The following is an 11,895-nucleotide window of genomic DNA, read 5'->3' as shown; positions in this document are numbered from 1 at the left end:
TGTTGATTACATGTTGGTAAAACCCGTTTATCTCCATCCTATCTCGCTCCATTGTTCCACAAAGAAAACCAAATAATTACAAATGGAAAAACAAAACTCCCAACTTTGATCAGTGGAGCTTCCGCCGTGTAATCGCCGAGTTCAGCTATTAAACAGTCGTGTGTTGAGCGGTTTGACACAGGGTGTCTGAATCAGAGCAGATAAGGATTCTATTGGGTTCAGTTATTGAATGAAAGTCAATCTGCTGCAGAGGCAGACAAAAGCAAGAACACAAACTGCATCCGCTGCAACTACACTTAATGTTTAGAGCCAATTGGAAAATGATAACACGGTAAACATTAGACCGTACCCGCTGCACACCAGCATGTTAGCATTGTCATTGTGAGAATGTTAGTGCGCTGATTTTTACATGTTGACTGACATTAGTGCAGCCATTCGTGGTTATTTTCATTATCAGTTAACGTGTAGTGAATATGTCGTTTGGTTAATAGGTTATTTTATGAAAAGAAAATGTCAGAGCAGTAACTACAGCAAAACAACAGTGTTAACCAAAACAAAAAGGAGTCAAGCTACTTTATCTCCATTGACTCCTATTTAATTTAAATGCCCGCATGTTGCTCCAGCTGATTGTGCATCTGCAGCTGTAAGTTGTTGTGCAGTCAGTGAGCAGCTGTAGCAGCTTTATAGAATTTGCAAACAGAAGAAATGGAAGTCTTCAGACATGATTTAGGAACAAAAGCATTTATCTCCAAATTGGGAAAAAACAGTAGTGAATTTGAAATAAATATCTGTATCAGAGGGCATTTTTTAAATAATAATCCACATTTCCATACAAGTAAATACCTTTATTTTAGCTCTTTATCTATAATATTACATTAGCTATTAAACTGTGGCCTTGACATAAACATTTTTTCTGTCTCATTAAAACAGTCTTGCATTAATCTGGTGTTACACAGGAGCGTCCTCCTGGTGGTTTAGCTGAAGCTCTTATAGTATTTGAATTCAGCCAAGTGGCTCTGTGAGATTTTCCTCCCCTCACTCGCTCCACTGTGCCGGTTTTAACCCAAACTATTCAGTCGTATTGCTGCATACATACATTCAGAATCCGAGTTGTTCTGGAGGAAACTGGGCTGCAAAGGTCACAGCAGAACATCCTGCAGGAGAAGTTTGTGCTTCAGCGTCACTGTACACCTCCGGTGCCCATGAAGACGGTGTTAATAGGAGGCAGCGAGGACACCAGGTCCTGCACGTCTGAAGACGACGCCACTCTCTGCTGAGGCAACAGCGTTTCCTGAGAGGCGAAAGGAGAAGGAACTCCGAACATGCAGGGAGCAGATCCTGACGAGGGGAGGGAATGATCTGAGGAGGAAAACGTATCTGTAACTATATGAACATGCTGACAGAGCTCCATTTTCTAAAATGGTATTTTACAGTAAAACTTTATTGTAGCGTTTATACAGTACAGAGCATCTGTACACACCTTTCAAACCGTTCAGATCAGACAGAACTTCATTTGAAAAGTTGCATTTATATATAAATATTTCCTGGTTTAACACCATTTTATTTAGTTTGCACTTGTTTTGTATAATGTCCTAATGTCCCATTCTTTTTATGCCAAACAGGTGAAATGTGTGGCTGAATTGAAAACAGCTTTCCTGAGTGTTTTGTGTTGAAAACCACAGAATCCTGCATGTATAGAAATTAAAGCATGTAGCTGCCTTGTAAAAAAAAAACAACAAACAAAAAAAAAACAGCATCTGCACAATTTGCAGCTGAGAAAATCACTAGAGTAATAAAACAACTTTAAAGTGTTATTTCATTCACTCCGCTTCTCACTTCTGGTTTATGTTTTACTCACCTGCTCCAGTTTCCTCCGTGAAATAGGCTCCTGTTGTTTTCCTCCCTGGTTCGTCCAGGATGTTGAGCGGGTCGTGGACTTCAGAGTATGCTGAGGTGAAGGGGCGCAGGCTGCCGACGCTGCTGATGACGGACACGTGCTGGTCGACCAACGATGTCATCCGCTGGCCGTCCAGGTAACTGCTGTTGCTGTAGTAACCTGCAACAGGAAGGAAAGTTTTTCAAGAACTATGTTAATAATCTGGTGCAATTCAGTTTGTGCACATACGAGGGGTCAACAGAGGATTAAAGGAAAATATACATATATACATTTATATTTGAAGGATATATTTTATGTTTGCGTTTTCCTTATAAGGCTTTTTGACCTCACCAGGTTTCCAAAGATCCCTCATATTAAATAATCAGAGCAAAAACATAAAATACATTTTTGGCTGAACTGTTCTCAACTCATATCTCTTGTTTATCAGTGTTGTTTGGCTCCTGTTTAAAGACAGTTTACAGTAAATCTGAGTTTTGCTTCAAGACAAACAACATTATTGAGTAGTCCATCATGAAATATAATAAAATATATTAAACTGTTACCAGGTTAAGTAGTCACAGAATGTGATGTTTTAAATGAAACATGCCAGCTAAAATTTAAAATTCACGTTTTAAATAAAAAGTACAGTTAATATAATATAAGTAACTTCTAGAAAAGTCAGTTTGTGTCAGCTGTTTGATAGTTTGTAGGGGAAATGCCTCAGAAAACTGTCTACATGCAGAGAAAAGCATTAAATAAAAATATTCAAGACGCTGTTCATCATTTTAAATTATTGTTCTGTAATTGATGTTTAAGTTCTGTGGATCTGAAACAGGTAATATCCACAGTGCCTCACCGGTGTTTGCTGTGGCAGAGTACGTCTGCCCCTGACATCCACCACCTGTAGGGTTCAGCCCAGCCCCCACAAAGCCAAACCCCTCTGCCGAGTCCAGAATCTGAGCAGTCGTCTGAGCGTCCAGCCCCTGTTCAGGCTGAACTGGATCTGAACTGGAGCTGTAGTTGGTTGTGGGTCGGACTGCAGAACCGTAAGGTGTCAGGGGGCAGTTGGTGCTGCTGGATGAGTGGTGGACTGAGGGAGGGTGGTGATTGTAGAACACGTCTTTAGTGAGGTGCTGCTCATTATAGGAGGGGTACCGAGCGAGGTGATAGGCCAACGATGAGGTCTGACACTGAACTGAAGCCAGACACTGACTCTGAGACTGAGGCCTGAAACGCAGAATTAAATATATTTAATAACAACAAGAAAATATGTCGATAAAACAATGAAGAATGAATAGAATTAAAAACAAAGGCTCCTAAAAGCTTTTAGCAGTAAAATAAAATCATTTATGAAATAAACCATTTTAATCACAATGATTTTAATAATAAAATATTTTAAATGGATATGTTTTTTTAATTTTAGGGTTTTTTAAATTGTGTACTGTAATTAAATAATTACAGATTAAAAAATGGAACTGATTTAATAGGAGTCACAATCACCTTCTAGTTATTTAACATAAAATCAAATCAAATTGTCATTAGAATTAAAGCTGCTTCATCGGTTTATTAATCAATAATTATATTTAACAACATTTCACAGAGAGTTTGTTCCCTCATATTCATCGTATCACAGGTAGATGGCACCAACAGCATCTGTTCGAAAATATTATTAAAACAGTGGAGCTCATCCCTGACGGTGACCTGACCTGAGCGGAGGCTGGTAGCTCGGGGTCGAGGAGCTGCTGGCTGCAGGAAAGTAACTAGAACTGGTCTGAGGTAAGCAGTGGTACAAGGTGTCCGGGTAGGAAGAGCAGGGGCTGGGCTGGGTCATTGCACTGAGAGAGGAGAGGCAGGAGGACGAGGAGGAGGAGCAGGTGGACGAAGAAGAGGAAGACATCAGGGGTCTTCCTGCCATGGGTCCCTGATTGATGACGGAGCCTCTGTGCACCAACGCTGCTGGAGAGATAGGGGGCGTCATGAGGGGGGCGCTGACTTGAGAAAAGTCCATCTGACCCCCTGAGTGTGAAGAAGAAAAAGAGGGAATAAACACACAGAGCTACAGTCACTGCAGGGACTTAACCTATAGTACAGGACCAAGTTAAGACTCAAACGTGCTAAAGACAGAATCATCCACTATTTGACAACAGCTAAGTTCTTAACTTAACATTTTAAATGTATTGAGCTGCATTTATCTCCCTCAGGAGGCAGCATAATAATCACTGTAATGTTGTTCTAGTGCCACAAGGAGGTTGGATCATCAGTTTTTTAACAATAGTTAGCAATGGGTTCCTAAAACCATTTTCACAATTATCAACTTTTTTTGCCCAAACCTAACCCGACCTCGACAAGGTGGTAGAACATTTCAGTTCAGTAGCTCTGAAGAGCAGATCAGAAAATGCTTATATGGGAAATTTTTAATTGCAAAATCAAATACTTTAGAAATATCGAGCTGGATTTTTATGCATTTTGTACAGAAGAAGAAATAAAATGTGACGTAAGATGTGCTAGTAGCCTTTATAGGAAATGGATGAATAAGATATTAGAGACTCTAAGTGTTTACATGGATTATCAGTGCTACGTCTTCTTCATCAAACTAAATGCTGCTGTGTTCCTGTCACGTTCTTGTACCTGAGACTGTGAACCCAGAGGAATCCGGCCCCAGGTGAACGACCGTGTTGGTTTCCAGACTGTGCTGCTGATGGATGGACAGAGACATGTAGGCGTGTTCTCCCAGAGATTCGTTCTTCACCGACTGGTCACCCGCAGCTGCGGCCTTGTTGCGATTGGCAAGGAAGCAGGAACTAGGTGAGGCCATGAACGTAGCTTTACTGGCATCTGAAAGTGACACAGTCACATCTGTTTCCACTCACTCACTAACCAGGGGCTGTTTGAGGCAGGTTGGAAGTGTTGCAGTAGGGACTTCTACATGGTGCTTGGGTGCTACAGTTCCTTATTATGATAATACATTTATAGGCCTCCTGTACAGGTGTTAACCCTTTCTGTGTCACTCTGTCTTATCTGATTTAAATAGTAGCTTAATCAACCACTAACTGGATAATACCTGCATTTTTCATGTATTTGTCCAGCAGGTTCTGCAGGTCCTGCTCCTTGTCGTTGTTAAACTGAGTCTCCAGAGCCAACAGGATGTATTCATCTAACAGCATCCTGATCAGGTGGAAGGAACCTGGAGACACAAAAACACAGAAGGTCGTCAATCAAACTGCAGAAGCTCGGATGTCAGCCGAGCTCTCACCTGACATTTTCTCTGTCTCTACCGTTTGACCTTTAGGATTCAGCTGCTCTTTGTTTGACCTGCAGGGTCACAGGTTTGCACTAGCCTCGGTGCGACTTCACAGCAAGGGACGCACCAAATGGTCCGTGTTTATTCACGTACATGTCGCTTGTGTGCGTGTGTTTGAACAGAGAGCACGCGACCCGCAGATAACACTGTTTGATCAAGGCGAGTCTGGCCATTACAATTTATGGTGCTATCAGAGCAATCTGCTCTGAGCTGGCTTGTATTAGCTCTGTGTGTGTGAGCTGAATCAGTTCTTCTTCTACCCCTGACTTACAGATTTACAGAAGATCTATTGGACTTTGTAGAAATGATTCACATCTGAAGAAAAAAGTAACTGTTCGTGCTTTGTGCTGTAAAGTAACAGCAGATTCCATCAAATCTTAGTTTGCACTGCTTTTATTTGACTGTAGATAATGTGATTATACCAAATATCTTCTTATGCAAAGTTTTGCATGAGCTTTCGTTTTTTGCACATTTTACAGTTTTGTAAATACGATTTTAAAATTGAAGGACTGCACTCTTTTGTGTGGAAGGATATTATTTATTCATGTTTATTTATCCCAGTTTCAGTCACCTGGATTTGAAAAGTACAATATTACCACCTTCAGTACAACTAAGTACAGTATTTATCAAAGTAGCTGCTGATTCTGTTGACGAATTAATTGATTGATCAACTAAAGGCTTCAGTAACTGCTTTATCGGGGCAGAGAAATGAGTTCACTGTTGTCTGAGAAACAGCTGTAAGATCATATTGGTGCAGATTTTCCTACCGAAGCTGGAGGCGTTGTTGAGCGTGAGGTTGTGCATCACTCTGGCACCAAAGAAACTCCACCTGAGCAGGAAGTCCTGCGCTCGCTTCTTCAGCGACCGACTGCTCTGCTTCCCGGGCTTAGCAGAGACAGAAAAGACAACTGCTTGGTTCCATCCATGTAACAGGGAGTTTATAAGGCCATTCACACAAGAAGACACAGATGAACTGCTGTTACCTTGATGACTTTATGCTCCACGACAGAGTCCAACCACTCAATGAAGGACTCCACTGTGGCATTCTTCCTGAGCAGCTCCTTCAGCTCCCGAAAAACAGTGATGGAGTCATCTGGAAAAAGGAAAGTAGCTCCAGTATTATGATTAGAGATTCTGAGTATATAAACAATAGGGACAGTAGTTATCTTACACTCAGAGTAGATGTCTGGGTCCTGGTCTCCAGTAGTGCTCACACTAAGCAGAGGTTGTGAGCTGATGCTGCTGAGCTCCACGTTATCGATATCCAACACCATGCTGGTCACTACAGCCTGGTCAAACAGTGCTGGACGAGCTATCTACAGTCGTGTTAGGGCAAAAGGAGAGGAGAGGAAAGGAAATAGGAAAGGAGATTAGTCCATCTCTTTCTTATTCCGTATGATTCTGCTCTACAGTCTATGTTGTACCTGAGCCAGGTGTAAGAATGAGGTCTGTCTTTTCAGGGAGGACACAAAGCGGCGTGCAATGGGGAGCTTCTTCTCTGCAAGACCTTCGGGGAGGTTCTCCAAGGAGGAGGCCAGCCAGTGCTCCCAGTGTTTGGCAAAGTTTCGTATATCTGCCAACAGACTGATGAAACAATCACAAACATCAGACGTTTCCTAAAATCATACTGTTGCAGGTACAAATAACTAATCTCAGATTAATTTGACAGTAAACATTGATGTGAATCTGAAGTAAAGTTTTAGTTACAAACCTTTCAGGCATCTCCTGCATCGTAGCAGGAATCAAAACATCTGTTAAAACCTAAGAAAATACAGTAGTCATTAGAAAAAGAGAGCAACATACTGCTAACTCACATTGGATTATGATACAACTCAAAAAGTATGTGCAAATACATTTACACTGTGGCATTTTAATTCTGCAGGGTGCAAGGTTTCCAGTCTATTGCATCTGAATGTACGTGTGTTGAATGTGTTGCATTCTGGAAGATACAGTGGCATTGAGCACACAAACTTTCTCATGCTAATAAGGCACAATACTGGCCAACAATTTCTTGTGTTTTTTGAATGAAGTTTGGTTAGAAGCATGGATGAATATGATGTACAGTATGCTGATTCAGACTCTTTGTTCTGTTTTCTTTTGACTCTTCACTGCTGCAGTAGAAATACAAACAAAGAAGCTGTAATTCCTGACAACCTTATAGAGAATGGAGTCACAGACACAGAAGATGTCGACTATAACAGGGTTCTCCAGCAGCGGCAGCAGGTGGTCGGGCATTCCCTGCCAGAAGTGGAGCAGAAAGTTTTGGATCTGAAACAAAATATTTGAAGAGTTGTATCAGTTTGAGTGGATGGTAAACCTTTCACTTCATTATGATTTGAGACTCCGTTGTAATAAAATGCTCCCATGTGACACTAATCATCACCTCCTGAAAGTTGACATTAATGGCGTTGTCCAGGACGCACTGGCAGTGTGTTTTATACATCATGATCAGAGTGTCCACCTGAGAAAGGACAAAGAAAATCTGATGTGAAATTAATTCAAAAACTAAACGTCATGTGAGGTTAGGTCTGTTTTCTGCTGTACAACAGTGTGAAAGTGTGTTTCCGGTTGTGTAATTATACAATATATCAGTCAAAATTAACATTACTGTGATTCCTAACCAACCTTTTCTCTGGAGATGTTTCCCTGCAGCAGAAGATGTTGAGCACTGGGAAAGTCTGGGAGTAAAGTTCCAGTTTTAGAGCTTAGAGAATATTTTCTGGTGAAACCTCCCTGGAAAGAAAAATAAATGTAATTTTTGTTTAGCGGATTTTATTTTTTTTTTTTTGTTCGAGTTAAACTTGTATTTTACCTCATTCTTCAGCTTGCTCCCTGAGAATCTGTAATGAAGTGAAAACAGGTTTGATATTAGATTTAAAATCATATTTGTTTTTAAAATATAATATGTCTATGTCATATTTGAACATTTCAATCTTAAAATGATAAACATATTATTATAGTACATGTTAAATGTGAAGATACCAATGTAATGTTAATTATCTTTAAGAAATATTAGTTAGACATGGACTGGGTATTATTTAGCATATGTAGTTAAACCTTAAAATTTATGGCCTTAAACATCACTATCATCTGCAAACATGCAGAAGAAAAATATAAAATACATAATGATCAACAAGAAAACCAGATGGAGACAGTATGTTTTGCAAAGAAGACGATGAACATGAGGAGAAGGACGAGGAAACTGGACAAAATGAAGATGTTACCTTGTCAAACCTTTTCCAGAATACACAGAGTGATAGTAAGCGCTGCTCTCTTTGATTCCAATTCCATAGTAATGATATCTGTGACATGTCAAAACAATAGCGTGAGCAGAAAATACACTGATTAGAAATTAAGCCTTTCATTCACATTAAACTACGCCACATTTACTCTGTGCGTTGAATTTTTGCATTTACTTGGAGTGACCTCTGGTGCCCAGTCTTCTTGTTGTTAGAAGAGGAAACTTCTGTCGGATCGTCTGATGAGAACAGATGATGTAAGGTTTAACACAAGCTGCTAATGTCACAAAGGAGAATATTATATTAATGCCAGATGTTAATGTTTTGAGTTATCAGCTTTTAGGCACTGAATCAATATTAGGATAGCACAGTACCTTCATGTACAGTGTGCAGTGTTTGCTTATATACTGGGATTTGTTTTAAGGGTATAGGTTCTAGAAAGTTTAGAGCTTTCTGGAACATTACCTGGAAGAAACCTTCTCTTATACAACTACTAAAAGCACTTTGGGCCTTTCAGATCAGATCAGATCACATCAGATAGCGGTTGGTTTTCTGATTTTGTAGAAAACATTTTGTATGCAGAAACACACACCTTTCCAAAAGTCGCAGCACAGGCTGGCTCTAGTTTCTCCTTCCTGCAGAAGTCCAGATAGTGGGCATAGAGGATGCATCGAGGCAGACACACTCCTTCACACACTATGTAATTATCCTCGAGCCTGTTGAGACACCGTGAGAAAATCCATGACGACGACTGACAGGTTATAAAACAAAAACAAGCACCAACTACTATAAAGGGGAGGCCTGCGAGATGTTTAGTGTGGTGTGATTTTGTAAAATCTGTTTCGTTTTTGTTTTCCATGTTCCAGCAACTCACTGACAGACAGTTCTGGATTACTGCGATTACTTTAGATCCCCGTGTTTGTGTGGGAACTTCCAGTGACCGTGTGCGGAAGTCACACATTACCATGGATCCAGCATTGTTTACACACGCCACCGGCCATTAGCCCTGCAAAACACAGCCCTGCTATGAGGAGAGAGAGCTGAAATCCTCCAGGAGGTGCAGAGCCGAGAAAAGCTCTGAGAAAACCAGACGTTATAAACCCTGTCTGCCTTCCATCATTATGATTCATCATCGAGCAGGTTATCGTGCTGACGGAGGACCGGAGAGTGTACCAAGACATGGTTGAATGAATTGTTCTTGACAAATCAAAAGAACAAATTGTCCTTAGCTGTACTGAACAGATACATTTAGCTTTACAGGGAAAGCTTTATAACTACAGCAACCCACAGCACTTTTTTGTGATGTGTAGAAAGACAAATGGGACGTGGAAATGTCTTAGAACGGCGTGTTAACACATGACCTGCATGTTATTTTTAAGTTGATTCATGAATACAGAAGTGATTTCACAAGTTGCTCTAGCAGTCAGTAACTAGCTGCAGTAATTTTACCATTGCAAAGTGAGCTGTGTCTGTTTCTTCTTGTCTTTGATGATCTGACTGATCGTCTTCCTAGAGGAGGAGAGGCTCTGTTTGATCGGCAGGTCTGGGTTGAAGTCCACCACGTCCTGGTCTTCTTCAGAGGACGGCGTCTCGTTGCTGTCCTCTGCTTCTATGGGAAACATACAAATAGATACTGTAGTTCATAGATTTGGGTGCAAAAATATTTACAATATAAAATATGGAGTTGAATCAAGATGTAGTGTAAATATTTGTCACTGTTTCCTGTGAATGCTTCTTAGTTTTTGTCAAATTAGTAAGATTACATCGTTAAAATACTTAAAATCTGTGTGTATACATGTATCTGTCTGTCTTCACTGATGCCTCAAATGCTTCAAGCTCATGCTTTTTTAAATCCAAACATTTGCTCTAATGGGAATAAAGAAGAAACTAGTTGGACGTCTTTGTTTTCTCCACTCTAAGACACTCTGCAAAATAGTTGTTTTTATGCTTTTCTGACCTTGAGAAAGTGATTTGTGCTTTCATAGATCGCTTCACTTAAATTGCTACTGGTGTGCCTGCACAGTTAACAATGAGTTGTGTGAGAAAAGTTAAAAAGAATCAAATAAAGGGCCATTATTTTGTAAAGAGCGCAGAACAGCTATTCAATGACATGCAGTGTAACTCAATTTTGACTTGTTATTGTGCTCTGTAAAAATGTTTTAATTGCTTTTTAGTCACAAAGAGTTTGCGTTTTTCTACAGAATGTCTCTCTGTGCAACAAAGAACCGTCCATATAACTACACTATACTGATGATAAAAAGAAAATTGGTTGGTAGCACAGTAAATACACCGACAGTAGATAAACTGATTCAATTAGAATTAAAAACCAATTTAGGAATGGCACAAAAAAATAAAGGTTATTCTTGATATAGTACAAAAATATCCAAATGGTATTTAAGTATAATATCACTAATGATTAAATGGTGTAAAAACACCATTACACTGCGCTACTTTAATGACAGTTTGTTAATAATTAACACACCTACAAGCAGACATGAGAGAAGCGTTTGGAACAAATGAGGTGTCGATTGAAAGAGTTTCTCATCTCACAGTTGTAACATTTCAGTAAAATGCTGCCTGATATTGACATTAAACTGCTGCTCATTTGTTATCATCTATTATTTATTCTTTTGAGTTCAACCTAAATAAAGAATATGTGAGATATTCCACAGCTCCAATAGAAATATGGTGCGTGCAATGCAAGGGAATTGTTTTGTGCACAATTAAAATAGGTGAAAACTGATTAAATTAAACAGCAAATCAACATCTGCAAAAGATTTAAGTTGAGAAAAACGGTGTGTGGCTGCTGATTTATCGTCTTTGGCTGACCGATCTTACTTTAACAAGATGCTTAAACCCTTTACATCCATCATCATCATCCTGTCCAAATGTTTAATCCATAAAGTCAAGATAATAAATCTCTGGTCATGTTATTAAAGTCCGTTGTTGTTGCACCACCATGTGGCCAATGAGTGTCACATCTTTATCTGACAATACTTGAAACTGAACCCATTCACAGAAAAATGTACATGTTTACAGGCTTTAACTGAAAACACTGAGAGAAAACAGGTAAAGACAAAGTAGAGAATACATTCCAGATCTTACTGTTACAAAACAATCTCTACAAAATCTTAATGTTAATGATACAAGATTTACTGAGCGTGGTGGCTGCATTACCTGATTTAACCCCAGAATCATCTTCCTGATGAAAATGTGTCTGTCCGTTAAAATCTGTGTGTATTTCCTCTGGAGAGCTGCACAAAGTCTTGGTTAAAGAGTGAATAAGAAACACACCATCTCCGCCTGAACTCTCAATGCTGCGTTTCATCGGCATAGTGTCGTGATGGGTGCTCAATTTTAAATACATAAAAAAATAAAGAAAACTGAAGAAGACAGTCCACTGCTGATCATCTGTCCTTAAAGAAATCAAATCTGCACACAAACAAATCGTTAAACACCGTTTGTCAATCCCTCCTTCA

The 11,895-nt window shown here is 39.7% G+C and overlaps 1 protein-coding gene across 1 annotated transcript; it reads right to left on the bottom strand.

Annotated features, from left to right (window-relative positions):
- Positions 1 to 899: 899 nt before the first annotated feature.
- Positions 900 to 10,038, bottom strand: rfx6 (regulatory factor X, 6). Its single transcript, XM_026341577.1, has 19 exons — positions 9,866 to 10,038; positions 9,009 to 9,132; positions 8,594 to 8,655; positions 8,402 to 8,479; positions 7,990 to 8,017; positions 7,803 to 7,910; positions 7,561 to 7,638; positions 7,332 to 7,445; positions 6,889 to 6,938; positions 6,602 to 6,761; positions 6,349 to 6,493; positions 6,161 to 6,270; positions 5,945 to 6,062; positions 4,938 to 5,060; positions 4,505 to 4,711; positions 3,583 to 3,892; positions 2,733 to 3,103; positions 1,859 to 2,056; positions 900 to 1,359 (listed from the first exon to the last, which is right to left on the bottom strand). The coding sequence occupies exons 1-19, from the start codon at positions 10,036 to 10,038 to the stop codon at positions 1,181 to 1,183; spliced, it is 2,736 nt and encodes a 911-aa protein (XP_026197362.1). The 3' UTR covers positions 900 to 1,180.
- Between the last annotated feature and the right edge of the window lie 1,857 nt (positions 10,039 to 11,895).

The sequence above is a fragment of the Anabas testudineus genome, chromosome 24 (genome assembly GCF_900324465.2).
Source record: "Anabas testudineus chromosome 24, fAnaTes1.2, whole genome shotgun sequence".
NCBI classification, from domain to species: domain Eukaryota; kingdom Metazoa; phylum Chordata; class Actinopteri; order Anabantiformes; family Anabantidae; genus Anabas; species Anabas testudineus.
This window is presented reverse-complemented; position numbering and strand designations above follow the sequence as displayed.